The 22,409-nt window shown below is 41.8% G+C and overlaps 1 protein-coding gene across 5 annotated transcripts in view; it reads right to left on the bottom strand.

Annotated features, from left to right (window-relative positions):
• aff2 (ALF transcription elongation factor 2) overlaps nucleotides 1-22,409 on the bottom strand; it is a 540,071-nt gene that overhangs the window by 122,623 nt on the left and 395,039 nt on the right. For all 5 annotated transcript variants that reach the window (XM_087991859.1, XM_043705171.2, XM_087991860.1 and 2 more), the window contains exon 9: nucleotides 11,691-11,725. In XM_087991859.1, coding sequence (XP_087847985.1) covers nucleotides 11,691-11,725 — 35 coding nt within the window. The remainder of the gene's footprint in view (nucleotides 1-11,690; nucleotides 11,726-22,409) is intronic.

Here is a 22,409-nt window from a genome sequence, read left to right as displayed (position 1 = left end):
TCAAAATGCATTTCTGTTATTAACCAGAAATAATTGTGAATTTAGTGAAGTTAGTGTCATACATTGAGCAGGAATACTGCTCATAATTAGCAGTTGGAGCTCAATGGGGAGTTTGCTTGACCCTTCAAGCTCCACTTTCACCCAGAATCTGGACAATTACTCCAACATGGTTGTGAGGGAGTGCCACATTGTTTGGGGTGCTTGCTGTTAGAGGAGACACTAAAAGCAGGCATCATCAGCCCTCTCAAGTGCAACAAAAGAAGAAATTGAGTGTCCTGAGCAATAGTTGTTCCTCGACCAATACTTAATGTAGATGCTTTATTCCACTGCAGTTTGTAGGAGCTTTCTGTGATTGAATTGACTGCCACACTTTGTTCATTATAACAGCGGCTGAACTTCGGAAGTGCTTCATTGGTTGTAAAGCACTTTTGTAAGTCCTGAGGCAGTGAAAGACACTATATACATTCAGGTCACACCACCTTGTTGCTATCCCACTGAGTAAAAACTAAGACTCATTTCTCAGCAACAAAAGTGACTATTTACTTGGTTGTGGCAAATGTCAAAAGTGCAGTAGTTTTCAATGAATTTTTATCAGCACATATGGCTGTTGGCCAAATTACATTTATAAAAGTTTAATATCACATATGGCCTAATAACAATTTTTCTTCATTAATATGTGTGATATTACACATGTGGTTAGTACTGAAAAATCTGAAGCAGCAGTTTTTATTCATCTCCAACAGCAATCCTGTCAAGTGTCTTCACTGTAGCATTTACTGCTAATGATAGTTTTCCATGATTCCTTTCAGATTAATCTTCAATTTGCATGCAACATTCAGATATCAGAACATAAACTGAAGAGAGCACCACATGACTGATCAGAAACCTAAAGCATAATGGACATTTTTAACTTTAATGTGCAAAATGTGTTGGAGAGAGGAGACACAGAAAATACTGCAGATATAAATTCAGCGCAGTCTGGAAATATTCTGTATGGGACTACTGGAATAGCGACCCATAAGGTGCCGGGGAGACTCCAGTCCGGAAGAGAGATATAAAAGGAAGACATAATGAGGGGGATGATCTCCTCTCAGCAGAAAAATCACATCTCGCAAACCTTTTGTCCTTCCAGGGATATACAAAAGGAAAGCTAAACACAACCCTGGTGTGTGTGCTCGTGGGAGGAGGTGTACTAGCGGGAGACGGTGAGCTGGTGAACTGAGGTTTGTGGGAATGAGCCTGGGCTTGAACGTCACAGTCAAGGAACCACCCCAGCATGGCAGGCAAAAGGATCGTCCTGCTCCGAGGGCTCGAAACCAACCAGCCGACAAGACAGTCAGAAGGAAAAACAGCAAAAAGGACTTGTGCTTTGAGTGCTGCCAAGTAGATGGAAACAGAACAAAAGGATTTCAACTCATCAGCAAAGAAAAACCTCAAAATTGACTGTTCAATTTTTAAAATTCCACTGTCTACTCTTCACAAATGACGCAGAGAGACTGATCTGAATACCAGTTTACTTTTATCATTTTTTTGGACTCACATTTTTGTGTACTGGCATTATTTCTTTTTGCAGTTGGCATTTAAGAAACTCACTCCTATGCTAATTCAAGAAAGTTGGTTACATTGGCTCCTTTTACAAATTAATTTGGTCTCGGTATGAGGTATCCGCAAAGGCAAGATCCTCATCTGGAAGCTTGGGGTGCTGGCCTGGAACCATAACCATTTACAGATTCTCAGCTGGACTCTGGTCATAACCATAATGTGCAAGGACATTGCAATATATGCAGCTATCTCAGGGATCAAGCTAAAGACCTGGCTATTCCACAACTCGATTGGCTAACTCTCCTGTGTTCCATTGTCCATGAACTCAAACTCATTCAAAGCTCTATTGCCTGCACCCTGAATCTGTGTCACATTTTGTTCTTGCTGGTTGGTTACTGGCTCTCTAACAGCCTCCAATTTCAAAGCCCAGCCTTGTGTTTCAATCCTGACATGGTATTTCTGCTCCCCATCTCAGTTACGCAGTAATCCCTAAACAATCCCCAAGGTCTCTGCATTCTCTGCAAATGCTCTTGTGCATCCTCCCTACCCTTTATAGTTCACTCAATTCATACCTGGAGCCACATAGTCTGCATGTTTACAATTCCTTCTACAAATCTTCCCCTCTTTACTCTCTTTCTAAAAGACCCTCTCTGACTCTCTCAGCAACCTCTCTGACCAAATCATTGTGTTAACTCCAATAGCTCCATGTTCCTTTCTTGCTAATCCCATCTCTCTGACACAGCTTGAGGGATGTTTCAGTTCTCACTAGAGGCACAACATTATCACAAATAAGATGACATGAAGCTCTGGGAAATTTTATAATCAGTGCTTAATAGTCCTGATTTTGAACTGGCAAAAATGTGATGGTTTACATTCATAGCCGTTCGATACTAGAATATAATTAGCTGCTTTGCCTACTTGATGATGTGACATGTACTGTTCCTCCAAATCCACTTGATAATCCCAGATTCAGACTGATTTTGGGAAGAGGAAACCCATACCATAGCGATCACTAGAGTTTTGTAAGCAGTGGTCTCTGAAACCAAGATTGAGAGCCACGTCCCAAGGTCAATGTGTTTGCTGGGACTTCCTTCACAATTCTAATATTAAACCATGTGGGAAAAAAAATTACATAAAAACTATTCGAAATGGGTTCACCTATTCCATAACCTTATATATCATTTCAAAAGGGAAAAGTTGTGTCATCAAAAGTGGAGGAGGGAGACTGATTAATAAACGGATCAGATGCTTTGAATGCCCATTTGTATTGGCTACTATTTTTACGTTCAGCATTTAGAGATGTCATCAGTCTCTGTAAAATATATTTTCAAATGACACATTAACAAAATCAAATTCCATCAGTTTATTTGGCAATTGCTCTTGTGAGGAAGCATTTGAGTTACTTGCTGCTAGCTAGTTAGATATATCAGTTTAATGGCTGTGATTTCACAGCAAGTGTAGAATGATTGCAGGGACAGATAATCCCTAAATGATATAATCCACCAGTCAAAGATTGAGAGATTCAGCTTCACACTTTAGTAAAATAACCATTAATGGAATATTTAATCATATTTATATAGCAATAAACCTAAGTGTTTGCATTACTTGAAGTGTACGACGTATTTGAGAGTGTGAAATTAGAATTGTTCATCTTAATGCTGCAGAAACAGAAATTCATTTTTTCTTTATTTGATCATTATGCACAGCAACTTGATATGCATATAACTCTTTCTTCATCCTCTGCCAGCCACCACACACTGTTCCTCAGACAAGGTATTGGCCTGGGGTCTCACTCCAACTGGCATTCTCTCTTTCCTCAACTTAAGGTGGATTTCTCCGGCTGCCTGGATTTGTGCAGCTTCAGCAATACTCAAGACGCTCAACGCCATTCAAGGGCAAAGCAACCAGCTTGATTAGTACACCTCCACCACCTAAAACATTCACCGCATAGTGGCAGCAATGTGTACTAGCATTCCATCTAACCTTCTTTCCGGGGGTCTGTGACCGGGAAAGTTGATGCTGTGTGGAACCTTAGCAGTTTAGAAGCACCGTTGCTATGTGCCATTTATAAAACGCAAACTCACCAAAATCAGAATTTCAATTGAGGCTTTTTTCCTGAATTACATGCCACTCAGGTCGTGGCAAGGCCAAGGACAGGATGTTTATTTTATTAAGAGGGTGTCAGACACACAATAGTTCTTAAGATTACATGGATCAAAGGTTACGGGGAGAAAATGGGAACAGGCACCTAAGTTACGGAGCAGTCTCAAAGTGCAAAATCTCCCGCTCCTATGTTTTTATGTTTTTCCCAGGAACGACAGCCCTCCAAAGGGAGTCCCATTGACTGCAAGCTACTGACACATCCAATTTCAGTCAGCAGCTTTTATGTTGAGCAGCCCCACAGGAGAGGTTGTGGCTGCTGCTGGGAGGGACAAGAGCCAGACTCTCAGGATCAGTGGATAACCCAAGGCACAATTTAATGGGTGGGAATCACAAGGAGAAGGATGAGTGGGGGAGTCAGGGGCAGTTAGGACAGTGGGGTGGCATCCATAGTACCCCTTCCCATTGTCAATATCCAGTGGGTTGATGCTGATCAAGTGTTCTGGTGGAAATGTATGTCTGCCCCCTTTCCATTACCTCCCTCTTTGTAAGGGCATTTCCCAACTTCTTCCTAATGGCCTTCTTCCTCAAACATTAATTGGAGAGATAAAAATGTCAGCCCAGGGTCATGTACTCTAACAGCAACAACGTGCACCTGAATGGAGTGAAACACCTTGAGGTGCTTCATAACATCGTGACCAACCAAGACAGAGAAGGATATTGACACATGGGCCCAGCAGTTTGGACAAAGGAGCTTCATAAATAAGGAGAGGAAGGTGAATGGGGAGAGGTTAAGAGAGGGAATTCGTAAGGCCGTATGATATAGAAGCAGAACTCGACTGTTTGTCCCATCGAGTTTGCTCTGTCATTTGATCATGGCTGATATGTTTCTCATCCGCATTCTCCTACCTTCTCCCTGTGGGGGGATGGGTGGGTGACAGTTGGTCTCATTACTATCTATCTCAGTCTTAAACATACTCACTGACTCCACAACCCTCTCCAGCAGAGAGTTCCACACATCCATCATACTCTGGATGAAGAAATCCCTCCTCATCTCAGTTCTGAAAAATCATCCCTACACAGTGGGGCTGTACCCTTGGGTCCTAATCTCTCCTATTCTTGAAAATGTCTTCTCCATGTCCACAATATCCAGGCCTTTTGGTATTCTGCCGTTTAATCAGATCCCCCTCATTCTCCTAAACTCCATCAAGTACAAACTCAGAGTCTCAACCGCTCCTCATATGACAAGCCCTTCATCTCTGTAAGCGTTCCTGAAAACCTCCTCTAGACCCTCTCTGCCCTTAGCACATCCTTCCTTTGATACGGGACCCAAAATTCCTAAACTTGTTGCCTTGCAGGTGACGGCATCTGGTATTGGAGAGAGATTGGAGATTGGAGGGACGCAGATAGGTTTGAGAGGTTAGAGATCATGGAGATGGGACACTCTCCTCCCTCAGATTCAGAAGTTTGAGGTATGGATCATGACCTACTCCAGAGTCTTGGTCATAAAATTAGGCGGGCACTTCGCCATAGGAGTGAGGGAGTACAGTACTATCAGAGGTGCCATCTTTTCATGAAACATTAAATGGAGTCCTGGTCTGTACTTTCAGATGGAGGTAGAAGGTAGTATAGTGATATCTGAGGATGGAAAGCAAGATCTCCACAATGTCCTGGCAAATGTTCATCCCTCATCGATACCAAAAGATTACTATCAGATTATTCATTTCATTGCTTTTTGAGGAATCTTGCGTGCTATTTAGCTACAAGCATTAAAACAGTTCGTGTCTAGTGACCCTTGGGGTCACTGAATCCAGAACGTTAACTCTGTTTCTCCCTCTACAGATGCTGCCAGACTAGCTGAGTTTCTCCAGCACTTTCTGTTCTTATTTCAGATTTCCAGTATCTGCAGTTTTTTTTATAACATTATTGCAGTGCTCACACATCAAAATCATTTCATTGGCTGTAGTGTACTTTAGGAAGACCTTTATTCCTTTTTTTTAAGATCAGGGAGTTGCTAAGTAGGTAATCAAGTGTGAACGTACAGTACAGAAGGGTTATGGAGAGCAGTAAGGAAAGTGGAATTGAGGCTGAGATGGGGTTAGCCAACCAATGGAGAGCAGACTCAAGGGGCTGAACTGCCTACTCCATTCTGAGTTCTTATGTTGTTCTATGTTCTTTGCGTCATCATAGAATCCCTACAGTGTGGAAGTTGGCCATTTGGTTTATTGAGTCCACACCAACCCTCCAAAAAGCATCCCATCTAGACCCCCCCCCCCCCCCCCCCCCATCCTATAACACTGCATTTCCCATGGCTAATCCACCTACACCTCCATGGACACTATGGACAATTTCAGTGCAGCCAATCCACCTAACCTGCACGTCTTTGGACTATGGGAAAAAACCGGAACACCCAGAGGAAACCCACACAGACTCCACACAGACAGTTGCCCAAGGATGGAATCAAACAAGGGTTGCTAGCACTGTAAGGCAACATTGCCAATAGAGCCACCATAGAATTCCCAACCTTGTCTTATCAGAATCTCCAATAGCTCGGCTGGGCAGTAGCAGTGAAAGCTTTAAGAATTGTTTTCTCCTTCTGTCTCACCTACTATTTAATATTGCAAACCAGAATTACTTTACCGGCTTGTACTTACATCAGCCATGGCCAATCAGAAATGGCTAGGTCTCAGATAACCAAGACTCGACAGTATCTGTTGTCTCCAAGTGCGCCTGTTCTGTAACCTGGCAACCTTGGCACACTTCATTATACTTTCAAAACTGAAATCTGGATTAAAGTTTAATTGACCCAGGAGTAGTCCCTATACCTTGGGAATCAGCCAACCTACATTGAGAAACTTTATTAACTATTTATGTATTTAATAAATCAGCAATGTTTGAATTATAATTTCATTAGAAAAAGTTCCATTTCAGTTCCTCAATATTCTGATCTCACACTGCTTGGCTAATTCCCATATGAATAGAATTCTCTCTTGTAATCGTATACTGCAAAGTTGTATAAGCTTACAACGTAGGATCAGGCCAATCAGCCGATCATTTCTATGACAGACTTTGGCTGAATCCACCATATACCTACAAATACTTACCTATTTTTACCTTAAACACTGCTTCGATTACTTACTGTCTAAAGCAATCACGCCTCACTCTCCCAGTGATGACTCTTCCTCACTACCTGACCAACTATAGGAAATAATCCTCCTTCATGTCACAAATTCCCTCTAACTTTCCTTTTGCATTTCAACGTATAAAGGTGGATAAATCCCCAGGACCTGATCAGTGTACCCTAGAACTCTGTGGGAAGCTAGGAAAGAGATTGCTGGGCCCTTTGCTGAGATATTAGTATCATCGATAGTCACAGGTGAGGTGCCAGAAGACTGGAGGTTGGCAAACGTGGTGCCACTACTTAAGAAAGGTGGTAAGGACAAGCCAGGGAACTGTAGACCAGTGAGCCTGATGTTGGTGGTGGGCAAGTTGTTAGATGTACTCCTGAGAGACAGAATTGGCATGTATTTGGAAAAGCAAGTAGGATAGTCACCATGGTTTTGTGCGTGGGGAAATCATGCCTCACAAACTTGATTGATTTTTTGAAAATGCAACAAAGAGGATTGATGAGGGCAGAGTGGTGTAGGTGATCTATATGAACTTCAGTCAGGAGTTCGACAAGCTTCCCCATGGGAAATTGATTACATCTCATGGTCTTCACATCGATTTTACTGCTCCTCGGATGCTGCCTGAACTGCTGTGCTCTTCCAGCACCACTAATCCAGAATCTGGTTTCCAGATCTGCAGTCATTATTTTTACCTACACCTCATGGAATACAGGGAGAACTAGCCATTTGGATACAGAACCGGCTCAAAGGTAGAAGACAGAGGGTGGTGGTGGAGGGTTGTTTTTCAGACTGGAGGCTTGTGACCAGTGGAGTGCCACAAGGATCAGTGCTGGGTCCACTAATTTTCATCATTTATATAAATGATTTGGATATGAACATAGGAGGTATGGTTAGCAAATTTGAAGATGACACCAAAACAGCAAAGAAGATTACCTCGGATTACAACAGGATCTTGACCAGATTGGCCAATGGGCTGAGAAGTGGCAGATGGAGTTTAATTTAGATAAATGCAAGGTGTTACACTTTGGAAACCACTCTTAGCAGCACTTATACACTTAATAGTAAGGTCCTGGAGAATACTGCTGAACAAAGAGACCTTGGAGTGCTGGTTCTTAGCTCCTTGAAAGTGGAGTCGGAGGTAGATAGGATAGTGCAGAAGGTTTTTGGTATGCTTTCCTTTATTGGTCAGAATATTGAGTACAGGAGTTGGGAGGTCATGTTGCGGCTAAACAGGACATTGGTTAGGCCACTGCTGGAATATTGCATGCAATTCTAGTCTCCTTCCTATCGGAAGGATGTTGTGAAACTTGAAAGGGTTCAGAAAAGATTTACAATGATGTTGCCAGGGCTGGAGGATTTGAGCTATAGCTGGTTTCCCTGGAGCGTTGGAGGCTGAGGGGTGACCTGATAGAGGTTTGTAAAATCATGAGGGGCATGGATAGGATAAATAGACAAAGTCTTTTCCCTGGTGGAGAGGGGGAGTGGGGGGGTGGGGGTGGGAGTGTTATCCAGAACTGGAGGGAATAGATTTAGGGTGAAAGGAGAAACATATAAACGGGACCTAAAGGGCAACTTTTTCCACACAGAAGGTGGTGCATGTATGGAATGAGCTGCCAGAGGAAGTGGTGGAGGATGGTACAATTACAACATTTAAGAGGCATTTGGATGGGTATATGAATAGGAAGGGTTTAGAGGGATATGGGCCAAGTGCTGGCAGGTGGGATTAGATTGAGTTGGGATATCTGGTTGGTATGAACGAATTGGACCAAAGGGTCTGTTTCTATGCTGTACATCTCTCTGAATCTATAACTCTATGACACTGGATCAGTGGAAATTATCCTTAAGCTTCAGGCCAATTGTTATTATAACTGTGTCCCATTCCAACAACATCCTATGTGGTTTCAATGTAGTTGTTTCCATATGGCACATAAAAATTCACATTCACTCACTAACTGATGCCTAACTAATATTTTGTATGAATTTATCAATACTTCTTGACTCTAATATTCTATTTAATGAACACAAAAGTATCGGTGTTTGTTTTTATTTCGAGGCTTTATCTTTCCTCACTTCCCACTAATTTTTTGAATTGTGCACTCGCACCAGCGTCTTTCCAATCACAGCATACTCCTTTTTCTTCCAAAGTACCTTATTTCACACTTGCCCACATGAAGACATATCTGCCCCCTCATACCCATTTTCAATAAGTTATCCCTATTTTGCTAATATCTCCTGGAGTCCGGCAGTATTCGCACATTGCATTTCACAAACATCTCATGATTGTTTACCGAAGCCCAAGTTCAAATATTTGCTTGTATCAAAAACAAAAGTGGGTCTGAACTGATCCATGAAGTTCACCACTTCTGACACCCATTTAATGCAAGTGTTTGTTTCCTGTTTTTTCTTTAGTGCATCAGAGGTTGAGGGGGGATCTTGTAGAAGTGTATAAAATCATGAGAGGCATGGATCGGGTGAATGCACTCAGTCTTTTCCCCAAGATTTAGGAATCAAGAACTAGAGGACATCAGTTTAAGGTTAGAGGGGTAAGAATAGAATGGAACCTGAGGGAAAACGTTTTTTACAAGAGGGTGGTACACATGTGGAATGAGCTGCCAGAGGAAATGGTTGAGGCGGGTACATTAATAACAGTTAAAAGGCATTTGGACAAATACATGGATAGGAAACGTTTAGAAGGATATGGGCCAAGTGCAGGGAAATGGCGTTAGCGTGGATGGACACTTTGGTCGGCATGGACCAGTTTGGGCCGAATGGCTTGCCTCCATGTTGTAGGACTCTATGACATTAAGCTACACCCTATCTTTGGTGCTGCACAGATGTTCATAAACAAGAGAGCAAAGACTCTGCGATTCCAAAATATTTTGCCATAGATTTCAGCCAAGGGTTAAACTTTATGTCAGCCTTGTGACCTAAGCAAGGTAAGGTCAAAGGTTGGGATGGGGAATTACTGACTTTGTGATGATTGATTGTCATCAAATTACATTCATGAAACGGACAAGTATATTAAAGTTAATTCTAATGCAAATGACGACAGGTATGAAACTTGGTGTCTACCTGCTGCCACTAGTTTTGCAATATTATACACTGTCAAAATGATCTCTGGGAAATTAAACCAAGTATTTTCTTCAAGTATAAATATATTCATTTGAAATGAGTACGTTTTGCCTGCAGAAATCTTGTGACATGAAAACGCAAGCCCTGGAATGAGAACAACAAACGATCGACATTGTTTTTTTGCACTCAGGATGCCACGGAATGAAACAGCAAACAATTACAACTGAAAACCCCTTTTTTAAAAAGGCAGACGATAAAGGGGAGGAAACCCAGTGATTTCTGGTTGTTTTTTCCGATCTTGAGATAAACTGGGAAGGAGCCAACAGGCTATCAACCTCAAGACACTTGCAGCATGTACCAATCATTGGCCTTTGATTGACCTGAAGGCCCATTTCCACTACTTCCCTTAGGAAGTGTCCAGGCCCATTCAAAAGATAGGTCAGGTTCAAAACTCCAACTGCTTACTGCTGACTAATCCCCAGCAGCACCACAGGTAGGAGCCCAGCAAACCCAGAGTCCTATCCAACGTGGGCCTTTCTTTTTAACTTGATTCGTTCTTGGGATGAAATGTCAACAGCAATTGTTGTGCATCCTAATTGCCCTCAAATAGAATGATATGCCTCGACATTCCAGAGTCAGCCATCATTGTCTGAAGCAAGGAATAGGTTAGTTCAGATATGGATGGCAAATTTTATTGGTGATATTAGTGATAGGTGTTTTGCAATAATCAATGATATTTTCATGGTCACTGTTTCTAAGACTAACTTTCAATTCTGGATTGTGTTCATCAAATTTAAATTCTGCCAGCTATCCTAGACAGATGTGAAGCCATGTTTCAAAATCATTAGCCTGGCTCTCTGGCTGACTAGCCTTATGACATGACTACCAGAACATCGCCTCCATCCATGTCCTATGAAGCCTCTCCCACCAGCTTATTAATACTGAGTATCAGCTTGGGTCTGCTTGAAATTATTTGTGTATGGTGTTGGAACGTTCTGTTCAATTTATGCATAACATGCGATGACTAACATTAGACAGAAAAACTAGGAGTAGAATGTCATTCAAATTTTTGAGCTCACTTCACCATTCAATAATATTGTGACTGATCCTCTACCTCAACCCTATATTCCAATTTTCACTCTGTGCCCCTTAATGCCTTTAATATCTGTTATCAATCTCTTTCTTGAATATAGTCATTGACCCAGCTTCCAAAGCCTCTGTGATCAATTTGTGTTCAGCTTCTCATTGTCTATATTAAGTACATGTAATCATTAGCATTACTAAAGGAGAGGTGTAGGTGCAGAAGTCACTATGATCGTTTTATCTGATCCTCCTAACGATGCAAAACCTGACTACATCTCTCCATGACATCCCAGAGCGCCGACCAATGTAGGTAAGTATTGGGTTACCACCAGTTTGAATTTCTACAACAGCTCTTTAAAATCTGGTTGCATTAACATTGAGCCACTGACAAAGCCTTTACTTCCATGTTTATCTCTCGGGCTAACCTGAGGATAATCGTTTGTAATCGCGTTACAGCTTGTTTAATGAAACCTACACAGTTGCTTTCAGATTTGCAGTGCTCGCTGAGTAAATTTGCTGAAACAGTGTTAGATGAAACAAAACACAAGTTGCTTTGGAATTAGATTGGATAATTTACTTTCGAGTAAATCACGTGCCTTCCTCCATGCTAATGAGTGTGTTGCAGAGTCATGCTTGCGCCATTACTTAACTGGATACCTTGAAGAACATAAATAATCCTCCAACTAAATACGATAAACACTTCAGCATTTGATCACACGTAGAAACATGCAACATGAAATCAGAGAAACTTAAAAAGAAACTTACTTTACAGCGATGGATCGAATCTTGGTTTTCTCCACCTGCGAGTACAAAGAAAATAATTAGCTGAAACAAAACAGTCATTGCAAAGGCTTTCACAATTTAGAGTTGCAGCACTTAGCAGTCGGCCAAGATGCTTTGAAGCACAGGAAAATCAGAAGAAGCATCAGATTTGGGAACAGCATGGTGGCTCAGTGATCAGTACTGCTGCCTCAGTGCCAGAGGCCTGGGTTCAATTCCATCCTCAGGCCACTACTTGTGTGGCGTTTACATGTTCTCTCTGTGTCTGTCCTTGCTTGTTTTACCAAAATATAATATATCATATTTATCCAAATTAAACTCCATCTGCCCCTCCTCAGCCCATTGGCCCAATTGATTAAGATCCATTTGTAATCTTAGATAACCTTCTTCACTGTCCACGATATCTGCAATTTTAACATCATCTGCAAACTTACTAACCTCCTAAATCTGTTGTTCCTAATGCAGGGGTTGGACATTGTCATTAAAAATGAGCATTGTGGACCATCTGTGCATACGCTGTTGTATTCTGCCAGTCATTGCAAAGAACAAAACCTGTGGTAAAGTGTTGTGTTTTTAAAAGGAAGTCTTTGGGGAGACTCTTAAAACACTTAATTATATTGTCGCTCTAAACATTTGTTTCCTTTGATTTTTCAAGGGATGTGGACGTCACTGACAAGGTATTACAAAACGTGCTAAGTAACATTCCTGATGAAGGGCTCTTGGACGCTGCCTGACCTGCTGTGCCTTTCCAGCACCACACTTTTCGTCTCTGACTCTCCAGCATCTATAGTCCCCATTTTCTCTGAGTAACTTACTAGGCGATTCTAAAGGGCAGCTAAAAGTGAAATACATTGCTGGAGACACATGTAGATCAGACCAGGTAAGGATGGCAGCTTCCTTCCCTAAAGGACATTAGTGAACCAGATTGGGTTTACCCAACACTGAGTAATGGTTTTGTGATCATCACTAGACTCTTAATTCCAAATCTCTATTGAATTCAAATTCCATCATCAGTTGTGGTGGGACTGTGAACCTGGTTTCCTGGATTGACAGTTCAGCAATAATACCACTAGGCTGTGGCCTCCCCTTCGTTGTCAACATTACAGAAGATAAAAATCACACAACACCAAGTTATAGTCCAACAGGTTTAATTGGAAGCACTAGCTTTTGGAGTACTCCATAACCACCTGATGAAGGAGCAGCGCTCTGAAAGTTAGTGCTTCCAAATAAATCTGTTGGACTATAACCTGGTGTTGTGTGATATTTAACTTTGTACACCCCAGTCCAATACCGGCATCTCCAAATCATAATTACAGAGGATAGCTTTCAAATTCTCAGTTACTGACTGAATTTAAATTCAACCAGCTTCCATGCTCCGATTTGACCTCTTGATCCCAGATCATTAACCTGGGATTCTGGATGACTGGTCCTTTGTCACTTCTAAAGTGCACCTCGCTGGCACTTTGGCAGGCACTGAGGTCACGAGAAGGTGCTACAGAAATGTAAGTCCTCCTCCCTCATCGTGCTACAAGTCCCAGTCAGAACGAAGAGTCCACATAGGACCGTGACAGCTGAAATGGAAAGACCAGCCGCAGAAGGATAGGTCAGCTGCTTAGTGGGGGGACATTTATTGGAACTTAAGGAGATAATAAATCTGTTTTACTTTGTTGTGGAATGACCAGGCGAGGTTTTGTGAGTGTGTGTGTGGCACTTCCAGAGAGCTCATTTTGCGCAGAACCTTGCCTGCTGCTTAATGTTTACTGCACTGCTCATGGCAGTAATAATTAAACAGTGGGCAGTATTTAGCTAGTGATAAAGTTGACCACTTGGAGTTGCTCTCCTATTATCTCACACACCACGACAATCACTTCACAAGAAGGACAACAATAGCCGAAAGGAATTAAAACGTCTTGGACTGAAGAGCAAAAATTACCCAATTATAGTTCCAGTAATAGCCTCGGACTCTGTATTCTGTGGGTCATGTCACTCATGCTGAGGTATTGTTTTATGTGGTGCTTTGTGGCGATCTTGTTAGTGGAAGATTGGAACAGCAGTTAGCAGTCATTTAATCAAAGATGCATCAGTTTAGACTGTTTGTACCACCATTAGATTCTGCTTGAGAGCATCCCTGGCACATCTTCCCTTTCCACTGATATTTCACTACTGCAAAGGGTGTTCTCAGGGTGGCATGGTGGCTCAGTGGTTGGGGTGGCACGGTGGCTCAGTGGTTAGCACTGCTGCCTCATAGTGCTAGGGACCTGGGTTCAATTCCTGCTTTGGGTTACTGTCTGTGTGGAGTTTGCACATTCTCCCTGTGTCTGTGTGGGTTTCCTCCAGGTGCTCCGGTTTCCTCCCACAATCCAAAGATGTGCTGGTCAGGTGAATTGGCCGTGCTAAATTGCCCGTGCTAAATTGCCCATACTGTTAGGACCATTAGGTAGTAGAGTGGGTTACACTTCGGAGGGGCGGTGTGGACTGGTTGTGCCAAAGGGCCTGTTTCCATACTGTAGGGAATCTAATCTAATCTATTGTGGATTCGGCACATGGGAATAGGTGCTGACCGTTCAGTCCTTTGAGTCTATTTCACTGCCATTTATCAGAGCAAGGTTCAACTAAGGCAAAATGGATGCTGGAAGCCAGAAATTCAACGAGAAAGTGCTTGAGAAACTCAGCAGTTCTGTTCTATCTGTGGAGAGAGAAACCGAGTTAACCAAAATGTATCTTCTTCAGAACTTGGATTGATTTTGCTGGAGAGTCAGAGGTTGAGGGGCAATCTAAAAGAAGCATATAAAATTATGAGAGACATAGATAGGGTGGACAGTCGAGTCTTTTTCACAGGGTGGACATGTCAAATACTAGAGGGCATAAGTTTAAGGTAAGAGGGGAAAAATTTAAAGGAGATGTGCGAGGAAAAGTTTGTTTAACACAGAGGGCGGTAGGTGCTTGGATCATGCTGCCAGGGAAGGTGGGAGAAGCAGATACTTAAGCAATGTATTAGAGGCATTTAGACAGACATATGGACTGGCAGGGAATAGAGGCATACAGACCATGTGCAGACAGATGGGATTAGTTTGAATGGCATCATGGTCAGCACAGATATGGTGGGCTGAAGAGCCTGCTCCCGTCCTTACTGTCTATGTGTGTGTTCTTAACACTGACTCTTGAGATTTTTGACAAAGAACCATCTCAAACTTGGTTTTTTCTCTCCACAGATGCTGCCAGACCCGCTGAGTTTCTCCAGCAATTTCTCTTTTTTGTTGCAAGCTGTGTTTATCTCAAACAGAGCAGCCACACTGCTTTCAAGCCAGTGCAAAGACAATCTGAAGCAGATATCAGCCCTCTTCCTGCAAAAGCCAAAGGGAAAAAAAAGTGTTCCTGTAAACCCATGTCTCAGGGGATGTATATGTATATGTTATTCAGTACTGAAAACTGTGGTATCCATTTTGCATACCTGTAGATAAAGGGGGCATCAAATTATTTTCAGACCCGTTTACCTGCATTAAACAATACCAGCAGCGGCAGCCATTGACCTCCCCAAAAAAAGGATCGAACACAGGTGGCATCAAGCCAATAGGAAAATCAACATGACTGGTTGAATCCTGAACTCAATCAGAAACAGTCAGACAGCACAGGAGATTTTTAAAGGGATCTGAACCATCACTTGATGCACATGTGTGCATGTGACAGTAGAAGACAGATAAAGACCTTTGGCAAGTAACTACTTCCGTTGTAATGGCACCTTTGAGGTCCATAGCACTGTAAAAGACCTTTCAGCCCATCGAGTTGGTGCCAGTCAAATACAACCATCTCATTATTCTAATCCTATTTTCCAGCACTTATCCTGTAGCCTTGCCATTGTGAGTGGACATATAAATACAACCATTTCTTCTATAACACGGTAGTCGTGTTCCTGTGTGACCTTGCGCTATACAAGAATCGCGGAATATAAATCACACTTCAAGTGTCGGCAATGCAATCACATTACAGCCAACACACCTTTTAAAAGTTCACGTTTAGGAACAGCATCCCCTATTCGTCAATCGCGTTATAGCAAATTCACATTGACGAAACGCACGTTCCAGCAGAACAACCTATACTTCCTCTATGTCAGGAGGGGTTCTGCCTCCTCCATCCGTTCAGGCAGTCAGTTCCAGACTCCCACCAGCCTCTGGGTGAAAAACTTTTCTCTCACATCACTTTTGAACCACTTGCCCTTTACCTTAAATCCATCACCCCAATCCCTCCATCAAGGGAAATTTTTCTTCTGGTCGACCAAATCCATGCCCCTCGTAATTTGATACATCTCAATCTTGTCCCCCCTCAATTTCCTCATCCAAGGAAAACAACTTTAGTCAGACCAACCTCTCTTCGTAAGTAATACTCTTCAGTCCAGGTAATAGATTCCTAATGAAGGGCTCCGGCCTGAAACGTCAATTTTCCTGCTTCTTGGATGCTGCCAGACCTGCTGTCCTTTTACAGCAACATACTCTCCATCCATAAATCTCGTCAACACTCTCTCCAATGCAATCACATCCCTCAGAATATCATCGCATAGATTATAATTTCTATGTGTGCATGCAGATTTAAAATGTGGTTGTACGTTCCAATTCTAGGCGTGCACTGTAACGCTAATACAGAGGGAGCGCTGTGCCATGTGAAGAGCAGTCTTTTGGTTGAGATATTGAGCCAGGACCCTGTCTCTCTCTGTGCTAGGAGGTGATGTATATATTTAAGATCCAATAGCACCACTTCAAAGAAAATGATGGGCGGCCTGTCCAATATTTATACCTCAAGTAATGTCACTCAAAGACAACGATGATCTTTTATTACAGTGGTGTTTGAGAGATCTTGTTGGTACAAATTGCTGCATTTCTGAAATCACAATACTTTCAAAATGTACTTTATTGGTGACACAGCACCTTGTAATGCCCTTCGGACATATAAGTTGAATTCCTTTCTTACTTTCCAGTTAGATCTAACATTTTGAGATGATCTAATGATTGCAGCAATTAATAATTTGGTGCTTTCTTTCGGTATTTTAATTTTGGAGCTGTGCATTATATTCAGATGCTTCATTAATGATGATTCAAGAGATATATCACAGCTTCAAACTGCCAGCTAGAAAGATGCATTCTGGCATGAAAAATGTACATTAGAGTGTTTGGTAGGAAAGGTTGGCGAGCAGGGCGGTGGGGGTGGTAGAGATGTGAATTGCTATAAATATATATTTCCACTATTTCTGTTACATTTTCTAAAGACAGCCTTACATGTTGTACTATTTTTAAATAAAGTCATTCAAATTTAACTTGCGCATAATGAGAACAACAAAACAAAGAACTGCGGATGCTGGAAACCAGAAACAAAAACAGAAATTCCTGGAGAAACTCAGTAGGTCTGGCAGCACCTGTGCAGGGAAAGCAGAGCGAGTGTTTCAGATTTGTTTTGGTTCAGCTCAGAATGAGGATCTTTTTCTCTCAGAATCTGCTTGGTCTTGGTTTTATGGTGTGTGACCTACAGATTGCGGGCTCAACATCTCCTAAAAATCCATTAGTTATTTTTGGAATGCAATTCTTGTCCTGATTTTGGAAAATTAGTGCACATGGGGCTCACAGTAATAGCAGGAGCAGACCAATGTCCGAATGCTTTTTTGTGCTGTAGCATCACTTAGTTGGTAGGACACAGAAGGAGATTATTCAGCCTGTTAAGTCAATGCTAGCTCTCTGTACAGCAAACCAGTCAGTGCCATTACTTTGCTCCATTCCCATTGTCCTCAACTTCCTATCCAATTTCCTTCCAAAGTCATTCATCATCACTATTTCAACAACACTTCAGCTCTGAGCACTCAATGTTTAAGTTTCAGTGATCAAGATACGATTTGCCAATTTTCAAGGACCCAAAGTAAATCTTTTCTTTGAAGTATTTAGATGTAGCAGTATAAAAACAGGCCTAACTGCTCAGTGCCAATGCTTCCAAATGTACCTTCTCTCACACCCTTTCACCTTATCAAGCAGCCCTTAAGTTTCTTTTGCTTATGTGCTTACCTAGTTCACCTTTGAAAGGTTCTCCATAATTAACCTTGACTAGTCCTTTCAGCAGTGGGTTCCATATTACAATGACTCACTAGTTAAAGATGTTTCACCTAAATTGCACATTTGATTTATTAATGATTATCCTACAAATACTTCCTGAGCATTAAAGACCTAGACTTTGCTAAAGAAAATACATAATGTCAAAAGCTTATTGTCATGCATTCATCAGGACTAGACCATAAGAAATAGGAACAGGAGCAGGCCATTCAGCCCCTTGAGTTTTCCCCACCGTTCAATAGGATCATGGCTGATCCTACAATCCCCCTTTCAACTTCCCAGCCCTTTCCCCATAGTCCTCGATTCCCCGACTGATCAAGAATCTATATCTCAGCCTTAAATCAATCTCAGCTCTCTGTGAAAAGGAATTCCAAAGACTCACAACCCTCTGAGAGAAGAAGTTCCTTCTCGTTTCACTCTTTTACTGGTGGCCATTTATTCTCGGATGACAACCTCTGGGGGCTCACTCTCCCATGAGGGGAAACATCCTTTCAGCATTTACCCTGTCAAGTCCCTTGGGTGTGGGAGGCAAGATTAGCTTAGAAAGGGAACACCATAACACATTAAATAAGAGTGCTGATTCTTGGATCGGGTGAGTGGAAGAAGAAAAGCTTTGACTTCATGTCTTCTTTAAACAATGTCTAATACTATTTTATCATTTTGATTCTCCATTATGACCAATTATGCAAATGAAAAATGAATTACAGTTATAAAACTATTGTACATGGAAACAGACCCTTCAGTTCAACTCGTTCATGCCGACCAGACACCCTAAATTAATCTAGTCTCATTTGCCAGCATTTGGCACATATCCCTCTAAACCCTTCCCATTCATATACCCATCCAGGTGCCTTTTAAATGTTGAAATCGTACAAGTCTCCATCAGTTCCTCTGGCAGCTCATTCCATACATGCACCACCTTCTGTGTGAAAACGTTGCCCTCAGGTCCCTTTTAGATCTTTCCCTTCTCACCGTAAACCTATGCGCTCCAGCTTTGAACTCCCCCACCCCGGGGAGAAGACCATAAGGCCATAAGACATAGGAGTGGAAGTAAGGCTATTCGGCCCATCGAGTCCACTCCGCCATTTAATCATAGCTGATGGGCATTTCAAATCCACTTACCCGCATTCTCCCCGTAGCCCTTAATTCCTTGTGACGTCAAGAATTTATCAATCTCTGCCTTGAAGACATTTAGCATCCCGGCCTCTACTGCACTCCGCAGCAATGAATTCCACAGGCCCACCACTCTCTGGCTGAAGAAATGTCTCCGCATTTCTGTTCTGAATTTACCCCCTCTAATTTTAAGGCTGTGCCCACGGGTCCTAGTCTCCCCGCCCAACAGAAACAATTTCTTAGCGTCCACCCTTTCCAAGCCATGTATTGTCTTGTAAGTTTCTATTAGATCTCCCCTTAACCTTCTAGACTCCAATGAGTACAATCCCAGGATCCTCAGCCGTTCCTCGTATGTTAGACCTACCATTCCAGGAATCATCCGTGTGAATCTCCACTGGACACGCTCCAGTGCCAGTATGTCTCTCCTGAGACCTTCCCTATTGACCCTATCCATGCTTCTCATGATTTTTTAAACCTCTCTAAGGTAACTCGTCAGCCTCTTACGCTCCGGGAAAACAGCCCCAGCCTATTCAGCCTCTCCCTACAGCTCAAACCCTCCAACCCAGGCAACATTCTTGTAAATCTTTTCTGAACCCTTTCAACTTTCACAACATCCTTCCGATAGGAAGGAGACCAGAATTGCACGCAATGTCCCAAAAGTGGCCAAACCAATGTCCTGTACAGCCGCAACATGACCTCCCAACTCCTCTACTCAATGACTGAACAATATGGCAAGCATTGCAAACACCTCCTTCACTATCCTATCTACCCCGACTCCACTTTTGATCAATTGAAAATGTCCGATCAAAATGTGTAATTGTAATTATGTTTAAAAATGACTCTTTCATCTCAATTGGCAATTAGATATTTATGTTCAGTCCTAATGAATAAGTAATCCTATGTTCTGTTTGGCTGCGTATGCCACAGATTGTATCTACACAATTCTCTTGGATTAAAACTGTGGCTCGATCCTTTAAGAGTACAGCATATCACAAAAACATGAACCTTAATGACTCAGAAATTGTTGGAAGAGGAGCTCTGTATTCAGCATGCTTGTCGATATTACTTCATTAAAGTCCCAGTAATTGGGCATGAGGGACAGATACTGCACAGGTTCCAATTCTCTACACATTATCAGATGATTTGTGCTGTTTTGCTATCAACCTTGTCAAAACCAAAAATAAGCTTCACCTCAAGTCTTTCCATTCAAATTCATCAAAACATTGCTGGATTTTCTCTGTTCATCAAAATAAATCTAATTAAGCCTCAGACTTCGAGTCTGAAGAGATCTGTTAATTGTGTGATTGATGATTCTGATCTAAAACTCAACATTATACTGAAACAGGAGTTTCATTCCTGTAGGCTGTAAGTTGTTCTGAGAGATTTTAAGTTAATTTCTATTTATTTTCATCTCAGTTTGCAATTCTGTCTTTTCTCTCGGCTAATGCAGTCTCTTCCTTTCCCTGTCCTTTTTGTTTCTCTTTTTGTCCTAATTTGTATCAAATTCATTCAGGTCCTCCTTCTGTTCATTAATTAAAGGAGATAAATCATTCGTCCCAAACTTCACTCAGGTTCCAAGTGTCCAACTGCTTTGGAAGCAATGTTATCAGCTTCCACTTCAAGCAGTTTGTCTGAAAAGTGCAGGACAATCTGAGGGTGAGATTAAACAACTCAACCAGTTCCCCACTCCAGAAATTTTTGGACGATGCACCTGATACTGGTCCAGTAGGTTTATATCAAAAATAAATGAAAATGTACTAAACCAATGTCATTTGCTCTGCATTTGAGAAGTGTCAGCGATGAAATTGCCGCCTGATCCAAATAGACAAACCCTTTGAGCTGTTTCAGAACTTGCTTAAGGAAAGCCGCATTTGCTCGTGCCACTTTTGACACAATGCTGCTCCAAAGGCACACTACATATGGGTGAATAATCATTTCGTAGCAATGCCCTCACTGAGACAGCTGCGGTAACATCTCAAAAGGAATTGCCGATTTCTATCAAGTTGGTGAAAACGACTGGATGATTATATTTGGTACAATTAGGTTGACCCCTATTGAAAGAAGGGAACAGTCATGAGACAGCCAAATATTGCCAGTTGTTTCCCCTCACACTTTGTAACAGTAAAACGTACACAAATTGTCTCAATGACTAAATCTCCGACTGCCTTCCCTCCTACGCAACCTGTTCTGCCTCAGATATGGACCGTGGTTCCAGTTTATTGCAGAACTCATTGATCTGTGTACAGTCCATTTATCATTCATGAAAGAACTCAGTGAGCTTCACAGTATATTATATAACAACTCATATCATCTGTCAACTGCAGACTTATTTCTGTTTTCAACTCCATAGGGATTTTGTCTTTTTGATCCTTCTTGAATTAAAATGTTGCTAAGCAACACAGCCAGAAGGCATGCCGGCTCAGTGCTTCTAAAAACATAGTCTATCAAATCATTTTAACAGCCTGAAATCCTTACTGCATTTCAGAAAGCGCTATTTATTTCACGGAGCTGCCATACGGCTAGATAGATGTTAGACAGTAGTTTACCAAAGTACAATTAACCTGTCACATTTTGGATTTTTTGGAAGACTGATACCAAGGGACATCCTTCTGCTAAACGAAGCTCAAGATTGTCTAACCACTTCCTGTATTCAATCGTCACTTGGTTTGTACTGTAATGATTAGACTTTCATCACTAAATCTAACGCATTAGTTAATAAAAAGCTTCTCCAATCATCTGAACAATTGTCCCACAGCCCAAGTCAAATCTTCAATCAAAGTGCACGTGTCTCCCAAGATGATCTCATCTATCACATGTCAAAATCTTTTATGCTATCCATTGGGTTTTCTTTGTAACCTGGGCAATGATTCCATACTCCGCAGCTCTGAAAAGCTACCCAGTTGAAATGTATTCATCGTTTTAATTTTCTTAAATCCATGATAATGAGCAAGTCATGAAAAAAAGTGCAAAAGTCAATCAAGGTGTCCTTGTAGCTCACGTTATAATGAGCCGTGTAAAGAGTACATGGCTTTGATCAGTTGACCTTTCTTTTCCATTTATATTCATGTGATTGTTGAAGAGGAGCTATTCTGTGCAAGGGTAAAGATGAGGAAACTAGCAATGGGAAACAGTAGGGAGTTAATACCTTGAAATATTGACTGATATTGAGTTGAACTGCAGGTGAAAAGCAGCAACAAATTACACCACAAGGTAAATGTGTTCGACAGTGCACAGCCTCCATCACATACTTGAAACAGGCAGAGTACTCCATCAGTATTATGACTGAACAGAGATGAAAATTTAATTGCTGCCAAATGTGTTCAACTGTTCACCAATGCTGCCAATCTGGTGTAATATGAAAGCTTTCGGTTCAATGCTTTTGTTTCAATTTTAAGATTGGGAAGAGTTGCCGCTCAGTCAGTGAGACACAAATAAATGGGAGAGAAAGTCAGCTTGAGGTCTACAGCAATTAAACTTAGTAGAAACCAAGGTTCTAAATCCACAT

This window comes from Chiloscyllium plagiosum, unplaced genomic scaffold, assembly GCF_037043375.1.
Source record: "Chiloscyllium plagiosum isolate Xiang-an unplaced genomic scaffold, Cpla_swu_hap1 HiC_scaffold_11, whole genome shotgun sequence".
NCBI classification, from domain to species: domain Eukaryota; kingdom Metazoa; phylum Chordata; class Chondrichthyes; order Orectolobiformes; family Hemiscylliidae; genus Chiloscyllium; species Chiloscyllium plagiosum.
This window is presented reverse-complemented; position numbering and strand designations above follow the sequence as displayed.